The sequence below is a fragment of the Colias croceus genome, chromosome 1 (assembly GCF_905220415.1).
Source record: "Colias croceus chromosome 1, ilColCroc2.1".
Classification (NCBI taxonomy): Eukaryota; Metazoa; Arthropoda; class Insecta; order Lepidoptera; family Pieridae; genus Colias; species Colias croceus.
In genome coordinates, this window is record NC_059537.1 from 9,884,301 (window position 1) to 9,907,080 (window position 22,780).

Genomic DNA, 22,780 nt, shown 5'->3' on the forward strand with positions numbered 1-22,780 from the left:
CTGTGCCGAGGACATAACAGAATGAAAACAAACAAAAAGTTATGCATGCGAATTTTATAAATTCAAGTCGTTTTCGTGATGAAAAATATCATAATAAAGACCAAATAAAATAGCATTATTGCAAGAGAGACTACCAAACAATACAGAATTTTGAGGTTAAATGAAATACCTTTAAAAACGACAAAAAAAAATTAGACGTGATAAAAAAAAAAATGAAAGCAGATTGAGATGAAGCTAGATTCAGCATGTTAAGATCTTCATGTTTATAATATTTTTATTCAAAGGAGGATTTCTTTGCAGACCAGTGTAAGTAATCTTGGTGTTATCTAAAGGTACTTTTTTTTTAATTTTAAATTTGTCAGTCGGATCATGGTCGGATCATAAGGTATCCTTATTTTTTTTTGATGCCAGTTTCAATTTGTAAAACTTGAAGAACTTAATTTCGCTTTATATATAGATACTAGCTGCTCCGCGCGGTTTCACCCCCGTGACTCCTCTCCCGTCGGTCGTAGCGTGATGATATAATATAGCCTATAGCCTTCCTCGATAAATGAGCTATCTAACACCGAAAGAATTTTTCAAATCGGACCAGTAGTTCCCGAGATTAGCGCGTTCAAACAAACAAACAAACAAACTCTTCAGCTTTATAATATTAGTATAGATTAGATATCCCCATCTGAAATTATATTTTGTTTTGTCTGCTGTGCTAAATTCAGGGTCATACATTTGATAAGATAATATGTTTATTCCATTGAGATATACATATGGAGACGACACCGCCTAGGTACATCACTTATGTTCCGCTCAACATACGCCATTATGGCGTAACTGCACGCTCATTTTTTATTTGTTTTAAAGTGAAACGCATCGAATACTATATCAAATATGCCTTCGTGTGTGTTACGATATTGCACAAATAATACGTAAAAGTGCATAGGAATAACTTTCATCGGTAAGTACCTAACTAGATAATAATTATTAAAACTTAGAGCAAAAAAATGGCGCACAGATTTTGTTCGTGGTGTCTCCTCCATACGTAGTACTATTATCTCAATGGTTTATTCATAATTTATTGTACAGGTTACAACGTTGATAAAATAAATATTACTTGCCAACATATTATGCTGTAAAGGAGGACCATTTTAAAACTTATTATTTATTAAAGTGAAGAATACTGAATAACTATGTCTTCTCGTAAACGTGTGTTTGATTTGCTAAGAACGATAAATGTTGCTGCGTAAGTACACCCTCAAGTAAATATATTTAGCTAAGTACCTATTCAAAGTCCACTTCAATAATGATGTTACATTTGAGAATGTTCAGTACTCCTAATGGTCATTGATAAGTGTCTGAGTGATCTTTATATTACATTATTTGCATAGTAAACTACCCATATGCAATTCGCTTTTATTGGATAGTGGACATCCAATATACCTACAATTAGCTGGATGTGGATATCCAATACATTGATTGTAGATCCTGTTAAGTCATTCAAATGCTTCACAATTACTAAAAATGCATAAATTTAAACTATAATATTCACTCTAGTTATTGTTCATCTTCAGATGCCAATGCCCAGCCCATAGCCATAGAGGAAACTTCCAGGTTACCAATGCAACACCAACAAAGGATTATGCTTTTGAAGTATGTTAATATTTTTTCCTTTTTCCATACAGGCAGTAATAATACGTTATGATATTAATTATCTATTGCACTTATCTAAGAATTATATAAGGAAATTATTGCACTAAATTCTTAAAGTTTCATTTGTTATAGATAAAATGCTCAACTGTAAGATATGGGCTCGGAGTTACAAAAGAGGTTGGCATGGATCTAGTCAACCTGGGTGCCAAACATGTTTGTGTTATGACTGATCCCAATGTGGTATCATTGAATCCAACTAAAGCTGTACTGGATTCACTTACTAAAAATGGAATAAATTACAAAGTATATGATAATGTTAGAGTCGAGCCAACAGATACAAGGTAAATATCAATAAAAAGCAAATAAATTTATTAAAATGCAAAGTTGGCAAAGTACCTGTAACACTTCTAGTTTTACAAGTATTTATGAGCTTAACATCTGCTTTCTCAACTATAAAAAAATTAAGGAATCCAAAATCATACTTATTTAAAGAACTTTCATTAAACCAAAATATAACTGAACTGAATCTTATAATAATATGTTGAATTACAGTTTTAAGGATGCTATAGAGTTTGCAAAAGCTGGTGACTTTGATAGTTTCATAGCTGTTGGAGGTGGATCAGTGATGGACACATGCAAAGCAGCTAATTTGTACTCATGTGACCCTGATGCAGAATTTCTGGATTATGTTAACATGCCTGTTGGTAAAGGAAAGCAAGTTACTGTTCCTCTGAAGCCTCTCATTGCAAGTGAGTGATTTTACAATTTGTTACAATATTATGTGTATATTTAGGTTTCACTACCTCAATTTGCATCATGCATGAATAGTATTTTAGTCACAGGACACAGGCTACAGTCTTAACTCTTAACCATATTGGGTGTCACTAGCATTTTCATTACACCTTCACATTACATTGCTGCTTTGCTATTTAACTTACAGATATTGTTATTGAGCTTGCAAATGTAGTCATTCATAATAATCTTGAAACAAGGAAAAAGCAAGTCAAGACCTATAAATATTATTTCAGTCCCCACAACCAGTGGCACAGGAAGCGAAACAACAGGCATGAGCATATTTGACTATGAAGAAATTCATGCCAAAACTGGTATAGCAAATTCGGCGCTTAGACCACTCTTAGCCTTAATCGATCCTCTTCACACCTTAACAGTACCAAAAAACGTTGCAATATACTCCGGTTTTGACATATTTTGCCATGCTTTGGAAAGTTTTACTGCAATTCCTTATTCGGAGCGCGGACCAGCGCCTACGAATCCCGCTTTGAGACCAGTGTATCAAGGAAGCAATCCTATTTCTGATGTCTGGGCTAGATTTTGCTTGCAGGTTGGTTGTGTGGATCTTACAAGTACAATACCTAATGAATTATTCGATCCTCTGTATTGATTTTAATAAGTAAAAAAAATATATGACATGGATGGATGTTGAGTAATGTTAGTATTATTTTGTACAGGTCTAGCTTGATCTTGGGTAAGAAACTAGAAAAATACTTATTGCAAAATGTAACTTAATTCACTGCTTAGAAATGAAAATTTTCAAAACAATTCAACAACTTTATGTATGAAAGAACTTTGTTGCCGCCATTTTGCCTATGTCCAGTTTCTAATAATATTAGTCAGTATTTTTTATTCAGATGTATTTTCAAAAAAATCAGAATATTAATAATATTTTTTCCAGACACTAGCAAAATACTTCGAGCGGTCGGTAAATAACGCGGATGATATAGAGGCTCGTTCAAGCATGCACCTAGCGGCCACGATGGCTGGGGTTGGTATTGGCAACGCTGGCGTGCATCTGTGCCATGGCCTCGCTTATCCCATCGCGGGCAACGTGAAGAAATTCGTCCCGAATGATTATGGGTAAGGCATTGCGGAGATACTAAAATCATCGCCTTATATATTGATTTTGGTATCTTTGAATCTTCCCAAAGAAGTTTCGCTTGTGCTCGCCACACACGCTCTTTTTTATCTGTTAATGAGCTTTGATTGAAGCTATTGCGGTTCAGTCAGTCAGTTCAGCCTTTTAAACTAAATAAGCTTAGTTTAATCAATGTCTTATTCGCTGTTTTGTGCCTTTCTAACATCAAAGAACTTAGAGTATATAAGCACAGACTAATAATAATATACTACGTATACAAATATAAGTGATTAAATTAAGCAATGTCGTATTACACTCCGTAAAGACCCTAATACCAGCATCAATAGTTTGAATTATTGAAATTTTTGACACCAAATATTTATCTGGTGTAGTAACACTGTCATTCATTTTCCTCACAAATTTTTCAGAAAAGATCCAATAATACCACACGGATTAGCAGTAGTAATGACGGCTCCGGCAGTGTTCCGCTTCACAGCTCAAAGCGATCCCGACAAGCATTTGGAAGCTGCTAATCTTCTGGGCTTTGATATCGCGAATCGCAAGCAAGAAGACGCTGGCAAAGTACTGGCTGATGCTATATTGAATTATATGGAAAAAATGAATATAGACAATGGACTTTCTAGTCTAGGGTATACTGATGCGGATATCCCAAAGCTTGTTAAAGGCGCTTTACCACAGGTGTGTATTATTGTTATGTAAATGTAGCGTTTTGGGTAGCGTATGAGTTGCCTTCTCAATTATCTTGTTGTTTTTGATTACAAAAAAGAATCACTCTCTCTTTATAGTGTGGATTTATTTAATTTAAATCAGATTCTCATCCATATTATAGTTCTTATATACCCCACCCACATCCACACGTATAATATGTAATACTTGTATGTATAGCTAATTTATGGAGATCAAATCCGCCAACATTTTATTACAGTGTAGATAATTTGGTAGCCACAGGTGTGTAATTCTTTTAATCCATTTATAGTAGAACAAGTAATTTGTCCTGTAATTATGATATTGCGGTAACTGAGATTTAAATAATATTGAAGTGGTTAATTTCCTGTTTAATGTATCTTGCTCAAAGTAACATTATGCAAAGTGGCTGATAGGTATAGGTTAAAATATAGATACAGAAGTTTAGTTTTCTCTTGATTTGTAAGATCAATTTTTCCTTTGTTTCAGCATCGATTGTTACAACTAACTCCAGTTTCACAAACGGAAGAAGATTTACATAATCTTTTCGAAGATTCTTTAACTATATACTGATGATAATGTTTACTTGTTATTATATTTGTAAGAAAAATGGTTATATTGTTTTGAAGTTTTAATAAATGAAAGAACATGAAAATAGTGTTTAATTTTTAATAATTTTAAGTACATAAAATAAACCTAACAACTAATTTGTATAATATATAATTATGTATATCTTAAATTAATTTGTTGAATTTGACTTCGATTTTGTTACTTTACTTAAGGATATAACGAAGCGCTAGTTTACTAAAACTTTAAGCAAAAATTCTCGAAAAATATCGTTTGAAGGCACTATCGAAATGCTCAATTTAGTTAAGTTAATAATTATGTAAATTGTGTGTGACTAGCGCTTATTTCTATCACTTACTGCTTATGTAAGAGTTAACACAGTAATTAATGTAGTTACATTAGTTTGTACCGATGACTCACACCGCCTCTGGCACAATATTGCTGTGATGGAATGGACTACTTTCATAAGACTGAACGTTAGATGCATTTACGGTGACGTTGTGCAATGGGGCGTAGCGGTTCAGTTTTGGCGTCGCGGGGCCTGTCAAATCCTCTGAGAGTTGTTGGTAGACCAAGCCACAGTCCTTCTTTGTGCGACCCGGGTGGCTCATGGCAGCGATTATGGCACTGTTGTATCGGATTTGTTTGTTCCTTCTGGTGCACACAACCATCACAACCTTAGCGATGACAATGAGAAGCAATAATGCGCCCAAAATAGCGATTAACATGGGCCACAAGTATTCGTAGCGGCCATGATCAGACTCTTGCACCGATTCCTGTACGTACACCTCGGGCTCCAAGTCGTCATATAAATTGTCATCCTCAAGCAACTTGATGTCAATCTTCATTTTGTTCTTTTGTGATGATGATGATTCTGTACTTGGTACGGGAGTGGATGATTTGGATTTTGGTTTCTCAATGAGTTTAACTTTAAGATCTACGTTCTCATCTTCGTCGTCATATTCTTCATTAGAATCATCATCATCACCCTCGTCTTCGCCATCATCGTCCTCATCCTCTCCATCGTCTTCAGTGTCGAGGTTATCGTCATCAGCTTCCACTTTGTTATCGGATAATTTAGTGTCGTCGGCTAATTTACCGTCATCGAGTGTATCTTTCAAATCGAAGTCTCCTACAGTATCTTTGTCAATACGTTCCCAGATTTCTTCTTCTCCTGGAGGCAGAGGTTCAATAGGATGAACAATAGCACCTCCACAAGTTTTACGGGTAAGGAATTCCCAGCTATATGTTTCGCTTTCCTCTTTAGCGTCCTTTGCTAGATTTGCAATGCTTGCTAAGTTTGCGTTAGGTGAGACCTTTTTGTTGCTTAGCCAAGTCATAAGGTTTTCGAATTCGCGACTGCATACCAGTAAATTATTACTTAGATCTAAAGTACGGAGCTTATTAAGGCTATCCAATTCGGTCTGTTTTACCTCTGAAATCCGATTATGCGAAACATTTAAGAAACTCAAATTGCCAAGGAGATTGGCAGAGTGGTTCTTTTCTAACTTCCACAGTGATGTTAACTCTCCATGACTCATATCTAACCAGGTGAGCATGGGAGTGTGTACAAATATTTCAGCAGACAAAACTTTCAAGGGATTGCCTTGTAGATTTAATTTACCAAGTTCCTTGTTCTTTTCGAATACCTTGGCATCTAAAGAGTTGAGTTGATTGTAAGCAAGGTTGATTTCTACTAGTTTAGGGGATCGCGAGAATACCTGATTGCTGATAGTTTTGATATTGTTACCAGAAAGATTAATTTGAGACAAAGCCGTGAAAGTCTTTAGTGAATCATCAAATATTTCCTCAAGGCCGCAATTTGCAGCTTCAAATAAGTAGATGTTGAATTGTTCTGCCGAGCAGTGGAAGCCATCAACTGGTAAGTGTTTTAACCTCGGATTGTTTGATATTTTGAAAATATCCAATTCAATGTTTTGCTTGATCAGGATACTTGAAATAAAGTCCAAATTATTGTAAGACAGGTCCAAATAGTTAAGTTCGACGAGTTTGTGGAAGGCTTGGTTGTGAATCTTTTCGATATTGTTGCCACTAAGGTTTAGATTGGCAATGTAGGTCATTCCATTAAACATTGATGGTCCAACAAATTTGATGTTGGTCTGTCCAGCGTTCAAAGTTAATAAATCAGAAATTTGAAGGCCATAGACCGAATCAATCGGGTTTCGTTGAATGTGGAGCGTTGCAAGCTCTGTATTTTCTGAAAATATGTCATTGGCAAGGGTTTTGATGTTATTGTCACTAAGATCCAGCTCTTCTAAATCTAACAAAGATTTGAAAGTATCTGCTTCCATGTCTGATAAGTTGTTACCAGCCAGATTAAGATACATAAGGCCAGACATATGTTTGATTGTGTTTGCTGTGATGTATTGCATATTACAGTAAGAAATATCGAGTTCTTGAACTGAAGAAGCGTTCAAAAAGTATTCTTGAGTGCCAGGGGCGGGGAACTTGAGGGGGTTGTTTGAAAGTGTCAACAACAAAAGTTTTTTATTAGTCGCAAATGTTTCAGGGTGAAGAGCCTTAAGTTTGTTGTTAGATAAGTTGACAGCGTAAAGTTCATGAAGGCCATGGAAAGCATTAGGTCCTACGGAACCGATGGTGCTGTTAACAATTTTAACAGTAGCAATTTGATGCAAACCAAGCTTTTTGAATATGAAGTCGCCAAGCTCAATGGGCACTTCGGGGTCAGAATTTTCAATAACAAGGTCTGTAATATCATCGCCGAATTTTTGCGTGCCAACTTCCAATCGGTTGCACTTAGCTATTCTGTAACCTTGGGATACAGTGCATATGCAATCCCTGGGGCACGGTCGGTCTTCACTGAACAGAACTTCCTGGTCATCGGTGCCATCGTAGTCTTCATATTGCACGAGGAAGTTATCGGAGTCCTTGTCTTTTCCGTCTTTTTTGGTAGTTTTATTGACTGCCTCGCTGATAGCAAGTGCGCACACTGCCAGGAGCAGTATTAACTCCCGGGACCTTGCTCCCATGTCGTTGCGAACTCTGAAACGAAAAATGTATAATTATATTATAATGGTTATAACAATATCGTCGATTTATGCGTGCTCTAACAGGACTTTTGGACGATGTAAAATATTGTTTACGAGTTATATAAGCTCAGGTTAACTTTTCTGAAACATTTACGAAACAATGTACGTATTGTTCCTTACCGGTGTAATTCAAATAACAGTATGTAGCAATCAACAAAGAATGTAGATAAGGCATGATTATAACTGTTAATAATAATGTTAGGAAATACATTAAAGTTCTGTATGAAATAATCCCTATATTTATTTCGTATAAAATAATTACTCAAAAATATTTTAATTTTATTTACTCTCCGTACAATATAATTTAGAAATGATACTTTTATAGCTGTTCGCATTCTTACAATGTAATCTTATCTGCGCATTGTCCATCTGTCGACTTCTCATTACATTACGAGATATCCGACGCTTGCTGTTAAGGACAAAATGTACCTACCTATTAAGCTGTAGCTTATATTACTCATAATGTATTTCATCTGAGTATATGTAGAATGCTGTAAAATCATGAATTTGCATATAATTATATACCTATGTTTTATCTTATCTTTTTCTCGGTCTTTTATCTTTTCAGACGATGATAAGGTGTGTCTCTTAACATTTTTATCTTTATAAAGTTACTAGCTTTCCGCCCGCGGCTTCGCCCGCGTTTTCAAAGAAAAACCCGCATAGTTCCCGTTCCCGTGGGATTTCAGGGATAAAACCTAGCCTATGTTACTCTAGGATAATGTAGCTTTCGAATGGTGAAAGAATTTTTCAAATCTGCCAAGTAGTTTCGGAGCCTATTCAATTCATACAAACAAACAAACAAACAAACAAAAAATCAAACCTTTCCTCTTTATAATATTTGTATAGACTACTGGGTACCTAATCCTAACTTTCGATTGGTATGCAAATTTCATAAAGTAGAAAGTATTTTATATCAAACGATGCGAAATGATTGTACCAAAAATAAATTTACAAGAATATTAAGTCTATTCGATGACATTAAACAAGTAATTTCATTAAACAAAGTATTTTCTCTGAAAGAGCCATTGTTTAAAAGTACAGAGAAACAGAGTAATACAAGACCCGGTAAAATTAAAGCTTGAATCCGCAAAAAGCTCTGTAACGGTTAACAGTATTCTAAGGTCTTATCGTCTTGGACTTATTTATTTACCTATGTATATGAAATTATACACAAGTATTAAATACACTATTAGTAAACACGTAGCAACAAATATAACCGGTTTTTAATTGCGTTTGCGTGTTCCAATAACACTAAAGTTCATATGGACTTTCGCTGCAAAATACTTGATGCATTGATAATATCTGAAGCAAAAAGGCAGGTGAGATCGGATTTGTAGTCGATACCAGCTTGCATAGTAATATCCATCTGTTCAGGAGCATGTGGCCCGCATGTATTTACTTGTATTAATTATTGAATCAAACATTATCCCCTGTAGAATGTTATTTCGATGTCACGTGCTAAATGTTACGAATGACCATTATTTAAAAGCTTTTTAAATGTGTATGTGACAAAAATTTATAATATTATTTTGTTAGCCAAGTATCTATAAGATTTTCTAGCACCATCTTTCGTTTCTGAATTCTAAGAGACTGTCTGTCTATGAATATTGAGAAACAGACATTTTCTAGCCGACTAGAAAGCCTAGCGATTGCAAATTTTGCACAATTGTATAACGCATACAGACATACCAGCAAGAATTTATGCTTTGTGCATTTGCTTGTGAATCTTATTTAAAATTTCTGCATTATCTTTGAAAGCAACAAAATATAAGTATAATATCGTGTCTTTTTAAATTTCAAGTATAGAACAAAGTAATACATTTATTTCTATGTTTTTATAAAACTTTGATATACTTATAAACAGAGAAGCTCTAATAGTACAAAAAAAAAAAAATTGTATTTATGTACTTATTTGCTATTTTACTTATACTGCAAAATTGCATTGTTTTTTTGGTGCACATTTTATATATAATGTACATATTACTTTTTGATATGTGTGTAGTGTACCTATTTTTTTTACGTACTATTTGAAACATTGTTTAGTTGGAACTTACAAAAGGGAAATTTCAAGTTTCCGAAGCTATTAAGGTACCACGCAGAATAATAAAGTCATGTATTCATTGATGTAATATTAAATATAATATTAATATGTAATGTTAAATATAATTATACTATATTAGTTTTCATGTAATGAAACCTATACTTAACTAGGACAAACTAGTAATAATTGTAGTTTCCATTTCAAGATAAATGCCTCTACTAAATTACTACATGTACATACTCTATAGGCTAATAAAAGAGTTGTTTGAAGGACAACAAAAAATATTTGATATAGGTAGGTACTTAGTGTGATGTTTCATGCAACATTAAGTTTAGAGTAATTTAATTCACGACTATCTGTTCTTGGTACTTATTTACCATTAATTAGTCGCTGAAGTCCCTTTGTCCTAAGTAAGTACATCTACGCTGTTCTCTTGTAAGTTTCCTACACTATATTAATTTGCGTTTTCCGTAAATCCGATGGAAAGTCGAAACTGATAAATATATACGATACATGAAGCAATAAAACTAAACATGTTTATAACTCGCTCTACCAATAATAATTACATTTTATGCACTCTGAAAAATCTATATTGATTGATATACAGTTTAAAAATACTGAAATGTGATGCAGAAATAATATAAGTAATAAAATTAAATGTCCAAGTTCCCTTCAATAATATATCACGAATAATATACGATCCAACGTTGAGTGAAGTATAGCTTCATTTAGCATACAATCGACATAGAAGTTTCGAGTGCGTGCAAATATGCATATCGTTGCAGGCGCTAGTGCGATAGCCGATATATTATAATACACTTTATAATCCCATACTTGACCCCATTTCACGGCGGGCGACACTTCCGTGCTATACCGTGAACTCTGTTAGTAATAATATGGTAATAATGAGGAATAAAAATGCCTGCAACGTTTTTGTCGGCAATGTAAATCGCTCAAATGGAAAGAGCGCTAATATAGCACATACTTTTCATTATTTTAGCAGAGTAAACATAACTAACATAACGTTCCTACCCTACGTCTTATAGACGAGGATTTTGGTGAAGGAATATCAAAATATATACATAATGAGCTTACGGGTAAAGGAGTGAATGAAAATAGATGCCCATTTACCTAATTTTGTATGTTTTTTTAAGCTGGTTATCGTACTCTAACTATCAAAATTATCTATGGCAGCCTACTCAATCGGTTCTCTTGAAAGGTTATTCAACTGCATCTAGGTGCATACTGCATATCCAGCTCACAAAGGAATGCCTCCAATAAACTAGCACATGGATTTCTTCATTATTGATTATAATGCACATTATCAAGAATGCCCGGACAGACAATTTGTTTTAATTTGCCGCACATGCATTAGCATCATTTGTTAAAGGTGGGCCAATTCATCTCCAGGATAATAAAGGTAGGTAGAGCAATATTGCAAGATCGCGTCATGGTACGATTTGCAATAGGGGCATTGTTAATGTTATGTGTTAACCTTAATCAACTCTATTCCAACAAACATACGGGTCAAAGTAGTTAAACATTGGAGGCTGTTTTACGCACGTTACTGTCAATGTTTGCGGAGACAAGCCAAGGAATTTGTTCCTACAAAAGTCGTCTGTAGATAATTTGCTTCATTTATGTATTTTCACCTTTATAACGATCGCAGTAAGAACTAAATACGTATATGGACTTATTGATGATTATATTATTGGTCGCCCACGACTTCACCAGGTCTTAATGGTGACTATTTCGCAACAACTATTGTTTCGTCATATTTCTTACTGGTCTAAGCTTAAGATGGGGTCAAACGGTATTTTATAGATAAACTAAGTTGTAAATTAGGTTTATAGCTTATTCCGTTTTTAAAAGTATCGGTTTTTACATGACGTATATTGTAATTTTTTTGCGAAAAATTGTATTTGTGTTAGTCTGTTTGTGGAATTTCTGATAAGTGTTTTATTTATATATGGATATTTTTCATTATACAATAATAATATAATTTATACAGTATATTTTATAGAATTTATAATAATTTGTGTTTCATAGAGCTACAATTTAAGAAAAATGTACCTACACTGAATTACGAGACTAATTTTGTCAATTCGTTTTCATTTATTTTTGATCTCACAATTACTTATGTGTCATGTAGGAAAAATATGATCGTGATTTGTCAATAGGTATATTTTTTACTTCGACCATAAGAAAAACATAATAATTAATATTAATAAATTGATGTTTGTATCTGAGTTATAATATCTATGTATGGAGAAATGAGTAAGCAGTAGGAAATCTTTTGTTTCAAACATACCTCTATGACTTCGTTCAGCCACCCAGCGACTTCTTTATAATGAACCTAGAACAAAGAAAATATCTATTAGATTTCAATTTTTCTTAAGAACAAGATAAACAGTTACTTGCTTATTTTATTAAAAACAAAATAGCCAGTCATTTACATAGTAAACATTACCTACATATTTTACTCGGTTATAAATAATCACTACATAGTATAAAACAAAGTCGCTTTCTCTGTCCCTATGTTCCTTTGTATGCTTTAATATGTAGATAAGAGTGCAGATTCAAGAGGAAGGTTTTAGTATATAATTTATTAAGTTTTAGACAAAGCGGGCGAAGCTGCGGGCGGTAAGCTTAGGTATTTCATATAAGTCAGTACATATTTAATAATAAAAAGGGATAGGAATCTATCGAATAGGCAAAATGTGTCTACACACACTTCAATATGTGGAATAGGAATAGACAGAGGGCAATAATGCATAAATGGAAGATAAATAGGTAGGTAAGTGAACAAAATTGTGGAAAATAACGAAGTAGGTATAATATGTATGAAGTTTTCTATTCGAATATTTTGTTTGTATATACCTAATTTACGATAACGAGGTTTGAAACGGTAGAAACATTTTCGGAGATTGCACGATTAAGCCGATAGAAGATTCTAATCATATTATTATTAAAACAACGTAAAATAAAGCACACTCGCTTCTGAAATGCCTCAATAACAACCGTCACGACTGCGAATACACGCAAAAATATAAAATGACACGCGACATATATTTATTTCATATGCCACATGTAAATAAAAATTTAACACGGTATCAAATACAATTTAGCGTCGTTGGTTCTAATAATGGCACTATAATTCATATTTATTAGTCACGGCTATCTGGATTTTCGCATAATTGGCTGATTTTATACAGACATCGTTTGTTCAAATTTTTAAGTATATTTTCGATTTTCACAGGAATGCTAATAAAAATCATATTAAAAGTGGCCTTTTTCCATTAAATCTATACATATAATAAATCTGTAGAAGGGTCAATTCTGTATATTGAAAATATTGAAAAAATAACTAGCAGGGGGTGTTACTGGATCGATACCAAACCCAAATATGTGATTAAAAAAATTTTTGTCTGTCTGTCTGTCTGTATGTTCAGGCATCACGTGAAAACTAACGGTTCGATTTCGATGAAACTTGGTATAATTATACCTTATTATCCTGGGCATAAAATAGGATACTTTTTATCCCGGAAAATTACGTAGAAAAAAATAAATCTTCATTTTTCCGCGCGGACGGAGTCGCGGGCGGAAGCTAGTACTGTAATATAACTTTGCCTTACTTTATTTATGAAGTTTCGGTACAATTTCGCTATAAAGCACAAAAGAACCAGGTTATAGGTTTCGATAAGAGCTTTCGTGTTTTTGAACAGTATATACGTAGGTAATATAACTATGGGGACTAGAAAATTCTAATTCGATTACATAGTCCCATACTCGTTTTATAAATTATAAATATCTGACTGATATTATGTTCAACGGTCAGTCGATGGAATCTAGATTTTCCATGAACAGATCGTAGACGGCAGAATGTACGAGAATATGTGATATCGATGCGCAAACGCACATGAACAATACTCGGGGCTAGGAAAGATGCAAGTACCTACCAAAACTGGTTTCAGACGTATGCTGATTGTAAAATATGAAGGAAAATGTAGTAACCGTACGTGTTGACATATTGTTAAAGGGTGTTCTTTTCCTCCTTTACTTATGTAAGTACCTATAACTGTATGTCCGCGGCTTCGCCAGGCTTGTCTAAAACTTCATAAATTATATACTAAACCCTTCCTCTTGAATCACTCTTTCTATTCAAAAAACCCCATCAAAATCTATTCTATCTATCTATTGTTGCATAATTTTAAAGTTCTAAGCATACAGACACACAGACGAGAACAGACACACACGAGACAGGAAAGCGACTTTGTTTTATACCATGTAGTGATGATATGCTTTCATAAAACAGTTTCAATAAAGAATCGATAAAATTATGTTAACAGTATTGAATCGTAAACCGCTTAAGCGACATGAATAATTTTAAAATGATTATAAAAACTGTGGTCGCCTTGAACGAAGAAGGTCGTAAAGTATATCCGCGATGTGAATAATAATGTGTCAGACGAAATGACAGACACCTTCGACAACGGTAAACTTTTGGATGGTGATGGCACCCATGGAACATAAGTATCAATAAAACGGTTATTTGCAACAAAATGCTTCATTTAAATCAATTTAGATTAGCGATGTTGTGAACAGAATGCTTTGAATTAATAAACAGGTAACTTTAATTCATACTTTATAAATAAAGGTTTAATAAGCAGAGGTTTTATGAAATTTAATTAATGTACCTATTCATTTTAATTTAGACTTCTATTTTTTCAATGAATTATTAGCCTTGAAGTGGAGCATTGCGGGTAAAACCGCAGGGCACAGCTAGTACTTGAATAAGTATAAACGATAGCCGATAGGTAGAGCTAATAAGTTTACCAGTTATGCCATAAAACTAAACATTTAAATTTCTTAAGTGAGTCCACATTTTTTGTAAGAAGAGTGGAATAGGTTATGTGAGATCATATAATATTTTATTGACATTTTACTACTACGAAATAGCAAAAAACCCTATTTGATAAATACTAGTAACAAGCTTTTCCTCCTCCAGACTAATTTCTTATAAAAAACAAAAGAATTAAAGTTATTTTTCATGCCGTTGACATTTTTCATTTTATCTTACTGTCAAGCGTGAACTTTTAAAACCTGTGTTTAAAACAATGGGTAATAAAATCGTCTAGAATATTCTAAGACAAACTATAAGATAAAGATAAGAAGAAAATCAGCAAATATTGCGGGATAATATTCAGGAAAATTGTATTTTGAATACAAATAAATGTATTTGGTCACGTATAAGATAAGGGCAACGGCAGATTGGAAAGTTCTGTTGAAAGAAAGGAGATCGGTTATTATCACTTGAAGTGTTGAGATAACTCCGAACGTACTCAGTTGTGATAGCAATCCGATAATATCCTCTTGTTATATATTATATATCATTGGATAATATATAACCAGTTTTTGTGTAAAAATTCGATCACGAGGCGGGACTCGAACCCGCATCCTTTCGCGCCATTCCCCGGCGGATGCCTGACCAACTCAGCCACTCATGACCCGCCAGAGCAATCGAATTTATTCTATTCTTTCAGTTTTATGTGTGTAAGGGACAAACCGCGCGTCATCTATTGAGATGATTAACAACCATCTCAAGTCTCAACCAATATGAAGCACTTTTCAGTGAATACATCAGGCAGGTCAGGCATCCGCCCCGGAATCGCACGAAAGGATGCGGGTTCGAGTCCCGCCTCGTGATCGAATTTTTTCTATTCTTTATAAATTTATATTTATAAAGCATTTGAATGTCATAAAACCAAAAATACAAATTCAACAGTTTTTGTGTTCCAAGTGCGAATGTAATGGAAACTGTTTTTGATTAGTTTCCATTAGCGTTAATTGTAATTACAATTAAATGTAGAGCTTCGCAGACGATTGTCATTTAATATCAATCAATTAATTGCTTATGAATGCATAATAGTTTCGTTTTTAAAAATAAATAATAGAGTATTCCATGGAAATAGTTTTGAATAAACAATTGTACAATAGAAAATAATTAATAGATGAACTAATGAGGTAGAATGGTACTAAATAATAATTTGTTAAAGAAAATTAATCCTCAATAAAGCTTAATTGTTATTATGAATAGAACCAATAAAAGGTTAATTGAAATGATAATATAACTACGAAAATTATGAAACATATTTATTTGAAAGTGTATGCAAATAACTCTATCTGATTATAACACGAATTTAATTACATATTTTCATGCTTGTTAAATAGAATATACTTCATCAAAGGTAATATTTCACTTTTTAACCGACTTCAAAAAAAGGAGGAGTTTATTTATAGGACAAGCACTAAGCACTTAGTACTAAGCCCGTGTAAGCCGGTAAGTTTTACATTGGCTTGGCACCGACATCAAACCTATTTAATAAATAGCACATCTAAATAATATGTAGTAATTAATAATATCATTTTTTTTATTTTAACTTTTCCGTTTTTGAAGTCGGTTTTTTTAACGCTTTTTTATTATTATTCTTACAATTAGATACATAAATTAAAGGAATTTCCTTGAATTTAGTTCTGTTTTAAATAGTTGTAGAATTTGTATATCAACGTAGAGTAAATATGTTTAATCAATTGATTTCTATGTAAAATATAATCGAATGAAACCATTATTCTGTATGAACATAGATAACAGATTACATTTGAACGTCTGATATTTAGATGCAAAAACATCTGGCAATCAATCGAATGTGAACATCATTCGCATATACGTATACATATATTCAATTTTAATATAACTAATACCACATATATCTGTCAACTGTGCTAATACTGTGTTATTTACCAGTTTCACTGAATAGTTACGCTATATCTGGTTTTAACTGGTTTCAAACGAATTTATGTCAGACATCTCTCATTGGTCACTACGAAAATGTGCAGATACAATAATGCCATTCACAATATGGACCTATAATTATAATTTACTATCTCATAATCTACTTTTATCTTGAATCATAAGTTACTTTAGTGGCCGTTGTAAATTTATTTATTAAACTGTACAAGAAATAGTTTAGAAACAAGCTGTATTTAAGAGATGACAGAGTAAACGACCCAAAAAGAAATTTGCTTTGAATATTACGTGTATATACCTAGTAATTACATATTGGGTAGGTACTTTTGGAATAAACAGAAAGGGATGATCAACATTTTACTGTAAATTACATGAACTATTTCATTAAACCATCTATCGCTATGAGAGAAAAACACAATAAGGTTCTCTAGAAAGTCTGAAAACCACAATGCAACCTTTTTAAACTTTTAAATATACTTTTCTTTAAAACTCTATATGTATGTAGATATACAATATAAATAACCTTAATTTAAATTATATCGTGCACAACATTGAGATAAAGGTCCTTCGGCTTCTAATTAACCAGATAAGGTAAATTTGTTATACGATTTTAAAGGGGGAAATCTAAAAAATGAGTGAAATTAAGAACTCTTTGGATCATGACTTTTTATACGTTATGTGATGGCGACTCATGGTGGATCAAACGCTGTAGAAGTAAAAAAAAATACCACATCAGTAAGGTAAATATCAAAAACAAGTTGTGTATTGGAATTAATATTAATGAATGACATCATAACCTACAAAATATAGTACAGCCAAATAATAAATAATACATTCAAATTGGTATTTTTTGTGACAGACGAGAAGTGCTAAAGCCCTCGAACTTAATTATTCAAATACAAAACTTCAACACCAGTTTGTAGTTTGTACCTAATGTTTTAGCGAGGTAACCCTGTAGTTTCGGGTGTTATCAAATTACCACCACCTGTGTTGTCTGATCAATTAATTTATGTTAATTATTATAAGTCGGTGCGTTTGTGATTCAGCCACAGCTACCATACCGGATTCAATGCGGCCTGTCTGTATCAATTTTTGTTTTTATATAACTTTTATTTTAATAGATATTTAATTATTTAATTACACGATAAATAAGCAGAAAGACAAAGTATTGTACCAATAAAATACTTGTGAAAGTTTGTCTCTTTAATTAATTTGTACTTTCTTAGTACAAATTAATTAAAGAGATTTGTACTAATGTATTTGACATATAGACAGATAATATCAGAATTAAATAGATACTTCTTATCCTAGTCTGGAGATAAGACTGATAAGGTTTGTATAAAATGTAAATTATCTAATTACTATTTACTACTTACTTCCTTTACATTGCCTTTGATCTCTTAACTCTACATTTGAAAATATCGTTTATTTCAATAATTTGTAAACGTTGCTGTTGTAAAAAGTTTATTTTAATATTATGAATTTTTGGTTATTTTTATAATTTCCTAAATATATTCCTAAACATTTGTTACCAATAGTACGTTTTAAGAGCTTATTGTTGCGATGAAACTAAATAATACAGTTAAGTGAATTTTTTTCTGACCTGTATGACAGATATAGACTATTGTACTCAAACTGTAGCCCCTATTTTTACGGTTCCCTGATCACATTGAATATTGCTGTATTAACAAACCGCTTGTGATTGTATGAGTCATGTTTTAAAATGATGTATGTGAACATACTATTTTTATTGTCTAGGAAGCGTAGAGATTCTTTGGCTCTCGATATATATTTTTATATTAAAATTGTGAATATTCCGTCATAAATTTAGACGCAGATATAATGAATTGAAATTAATATAAGTCCGAGCAACTTTAATTGTAGGAAAAGTTGTACACTTTTAACTATTCTGTTTATCGCGGCAGAATCATAATAGATCATTTACGAGACAACTATCTAAGTTTACACTGTCGACCGACCCCATTAATGTATCCTTGCTCTTAATTTCTACGAAAACCGAAAGATGTTTGGCAGAAAATGATAAAAAGTGCTTACATATGCGTAAGCCAGGTGTGAGCCTGCAACCAGCCATACCAGTTCCTACAGACAGTGACCGCTATGAGAAAAACTCCTTACGACACATAAGTTGCGCAAATGAAGAGATATTAAACTATGTGCGTCTCGCTCGCACGCACAGAAATTGATGATTGAGACGTGCAATTAATAGCTAGTCTGAGTGAAACAGATCGATTGTAATTAAATATGTCATGCCGGAGATTATACGTTGAGAAGAGTTAGGTCTCAATGCATGGGACCTTGGTTACATGCGAACCGAGTTGTGTTTTATGTATCGAGTAGATGCAATATTTCTGTATGTTTTCATTGAGGTTACGCAGAGCTTGTATCGTATATAAAACGTTGTTGAAGTTATTGAAAAGGTAGAGCGCTAATTTAGAGTTGATTCGGATTTAATTAAACAAAGAGCGCAAACTTCGAGCAATTATTGTTTTGTTGCTAAACGAGTGAACCGCAAAATTACTATTACTCATTCCAGAAACTAGAGCGATCTAATGTTTGGTGTTATTGCAAGCCAAATATGTATTGAGGGCGACTAGCTTTTGTTATTATGTTGCATGTAAACTGCCATACATTGACATTTCTAGTCCATAGGTTAATTACTTAGTAACGGAAAATGGTTCTAAATTGTCGATCATAACCATCGGCGGATACTTTATTGGTAATGAACTGTTTGATACGCGATAAATGTATACAATATGTATGGTATAACAATAACGCAGAGTATAAAGCTTACAATGCTGTTATGGTCTCGATATTTGGGAGAACAGGGTACTTTTTATTCCGGTTTTGCGCGGATTAAGTTGCGGGGGGTCGACAGGAATAAAATCAATCAAAGTTTTACCACAGCGTCAACGCTGGAGCGTTGGAAAGGTTAGACAATGCGAAAACCCGCGGTGCGTCATCGTGTCACATTTATGGGCGCCCTATTATGTTTGAGCGGAGGAAATGTGACGGGACATTGACCCATTTTATAGGTCGTTTTGGTAAAGGTTTAATGGATCTATTCTATGTCAGGGAACTTTCTATAACACACTTTTGTATCCGATTACAGAATTTATAAATGTTAGTTGTTTGTTTGGGGTCTATCGAAAGGTTATATGATCGGAACAGACCATTATAATGTTTTTTTTTTTAATTGAAATTGTTCTGTGTTAAAATTCCGTCTGATATTTCGAATCGATTGTTATGCTAATTACAAATAAGGTATGGACTATGGAGCATGGCATATTCGAAACAAAAGTTTAAATTCAAGCGTAGATGTCGACGGAACCGAAAGTTCTCTACTTTCACATAAAGATGCGTCACGACTGCGCTCGAGTTTTCAATGAGTACATTTGGCTTCGATGACGCCACGACTGTTGAATTCTGGTATTATGAAACTGGTTTTGTGGTTACTGTTATACTTTAATTACCAGACATTCGATACAAACAACAAGACACTGTTTTTGCATCAAGTAACATTGTAATACGAATTAGCGGATTAAATAATGCTGAAAGTACTATATTATTATATATGTATATAGTAGTTTAATCTTAACGGTCTTTTCTAGAATTATCAAATACTTACAATATCTCTTACAAAATAAGTTTACTTATCACAGAGAACAAATACTTTTATAGCATAAGTAAATCCTCGCGGATGTTTATGGCACCGTTATAATATGTCTTGTGCATTATGAAGCTACATAGTATAACTATGTTAGTGTGCCTTCAGTCTATCACGTGCGATGAGGAAGGGGGGAGGGGGACGAAGGCTAGATTAGGCCAACATGACGTGAGTAACCCATGTTTAGACGCTGGCGTATGCGGTACCCATTCAACATTGAAGGCGCTTACAACAAAATATTTCAAGTATAAACAGATGTTTTTAACCTCTAACGCTTATGGGCGAGCTTTTTGTTCGTTAGTTATAAATAAGAACGCTAAGTGGTCGCATTTGGTACTAGTTGATAGTTGAATATCAGGATAGTGGCTGACGCGAATTTCAAATAGATTGCGAATTGCAATCTACAGTAATTGTACGCAGTTACGTAGTTACTGAGGAAACTGAGTGACTCCAAGGGATTTTCCCTATGCTTGCACTCGCTGACGCAATTTGCATTTATTATACCTGTTATCGTGAAACCGAAAATTCCTGCCAACATTCTAACAATTCAGGATACTAGTTTATTTATTGTAAAGATATTTAATACGGAAAATGCTATTGGTTTATGAATGTAATCTTTGATTGAGTATCTGTAAAATCTACCTATTTGTATCGATAAGATAGGAAAACCCGAAACGAAAAGTCATCATTCCATGTGTAGAGACTTTTAAAAAGTAGCAAAAAACTTCTTGATTTAAAATTTCAAAAAAAAAAAAATGCCAATACAACGACTTCCTCGCTGAGTCAAACACTTCATTCACGGGCCCTTGTACGGTGTGACCCAGGCGTCACGTACTACGTGACATGCTTTCTGTTACAATCTGTCTTGTTATATGGAATTACCTCGTAATAAAGAGGGAATTATTACCAAAAGTTAGAGGACGTTTGTTATCACGTTTAATTAATCAATCAATAATTAATCATTAACATAAAACAAAAATTGTACAGACAAATATTATTGTGTTCTTGCTCTTCATTAGTCACTAATGTATTGTAAAATTGCTTACAAAATATTTGGTTATCGAAATATTTGCTTTACGCTTCATTTGAATAAACATACCGATAATATATTTTTAAACCGACTTGCATTTTGAGGTCGTCGCTACAAACGTAGGTAGTTACCAGTATGGTAAGTAATTGCATTTTGCATAAAAAGACTGATTGCCATCGTTGTTAATTATATGAGTATTTATATTGGAAGATTCAAGTCACGCGTTAATTGTCTTTAGAAGTGTCGTCTTGTAAGGATGATACGAGTAATCACATAGGAATCAAGGACGCATGAATTATATTATCGAATCATAGACCGCCGGGTGTAAATCAAAAAAACATTGTTTGATCAACCTCGGAGGCAAATCGTTAATCTTCTAACGTACATGTGTTGAATAGGCAAATGTCGATGTTGTATGCCAATTTATTCACACTACGACTCGCCGTATTTTAAGACATATGAATTCGTACGCAAATAAGGCCCCTAACTGCATACGATAAGAATCAAATTTGCAGGCGTTATCCGTGCGCTTATCGGAGTTCTGAATTTTAAAGAAGTGTGTATCATGAACACTCATATCTCATGTCAACTGAAATTTACATAGCATTTGCAGTTTCCCTGAACGCATTGTTTGCTTTGTTTTCAATTAATTTGGTAAACACATGGCTCGCACGACCATAAGTGACAACTAAGTTATATTTATTTGAATAATTAATAAGCATGTAAACATTCTTTTTGTAAACATACCTAGGTATGTGATATTTCTATCAAGGCTCTGTATATCTTTAATTATTCAAGAATGATCTCGACTTGAATTTGTTCTTACCTTCAATAGGTATTTCTCATTTGGTAACACTCGCAATGACAATGTAAATATCGTTTAAGAGACGTCATCGCCGAGAATAAGTTTAACAATAGATTTATAAATAAAACGCTAAATACAATGAGAGTCAATAAGCAGGTACTTTCTGGGAATGTGTTTAAACGAAATGTGAGAAGTTTAGCTAGAGTTTAGAGAATTCTTAGAGAAAATGAGTTTGAATAAAGTAGGTAACTAACAATATATTTACTGTTCGAATGGAAAATTTCCAATTTGTATTTCGTTATGATATATCAAATACATTACGTAAGAGTGTTATGGGTAACAGTCAACACTGAACACTCATTTTTTTGTCTTCAATTAATTTGAAACAATTTTGTAACATTTGAGAACGTACACGAATTCTTAGTCGTTATTAGACTTAATGACAATATGTATAAGTATAACATTGGTAGATACAGAATAATTATGGTAAAGCAATAGACATATAATTATTAGCAAGTCATTCGAATATTCATTGAAATAATTTTCCT

At 33.3% G+C, this 22,780-nt stretch overlaps 2 protein-coding genes across 3 annotated transcripts in view; one reads left to right on the forward strand and one right to left on the reverse strand.

The window, feature by feature from the left end:
• Positions 1–4,877, forward strand: LOC123691730 (probable hydroxyacid-oxoacid transhydrogenase, mitochondrial). 2 transcript variants are annotated; one of them, XM_045636271.1, is made up of 9 exons: positions 1–306; positions 1,081–1,237; positions 1,566–1,644; positions 1,777–1,985; positions 2,197–2,393; positions 2,673–2,986; positions 3,338–3,519; positions 3,946–4,216; positions 4,712–4,877. In XM_045636271.1, exons 2-9 carry the CDS (start codon positions 1,185–1,187, stop codon positions 4,793–4,795), a joined length of 1,389 nt encoding a protein of 462 aa, XP_045492227.1. In that variant the 5' UTR covers positions 1–306; positions 1,081–1,184; the 3' UTR covers positions 4,796–4,877. The 2 variants fall into 2 exon arrangements, with proteins under 2 accessions (XP_045492227.1, XP_045492235.1); XM_045636279.1 differs by lacking the exon at positions 1–306 and adding an exon at positions 907–952.
• LOC123691548 (insulin-like growth factor-binding protein complex acid labile subunit) overlaps positions 4,878–22,780 on the reverse strand; it is a 27,347-nt gene continuing 9,444 nt past the window's right edge. Inside the window, exons 2-3 of the mRNA XM_045635995.1 lie at positions 12,216–12,260; positions 4,878–7,813 (exon numbers count right to left, since the gene is read on the reverse strand). Coding sequence (XP_045491951.1) covers positions 5,206–7,800 — 2,595 coding nt within the window. The 5' untranslated portion in view covers positions 7,801–7,813; positions 12,216–12,260 and the 3' untranslated portion in view covers positions 4,878–5,205. The remainder of the gene's footprint in view (positions 7,814–12,215; positions 12,261–22,780) is intronic.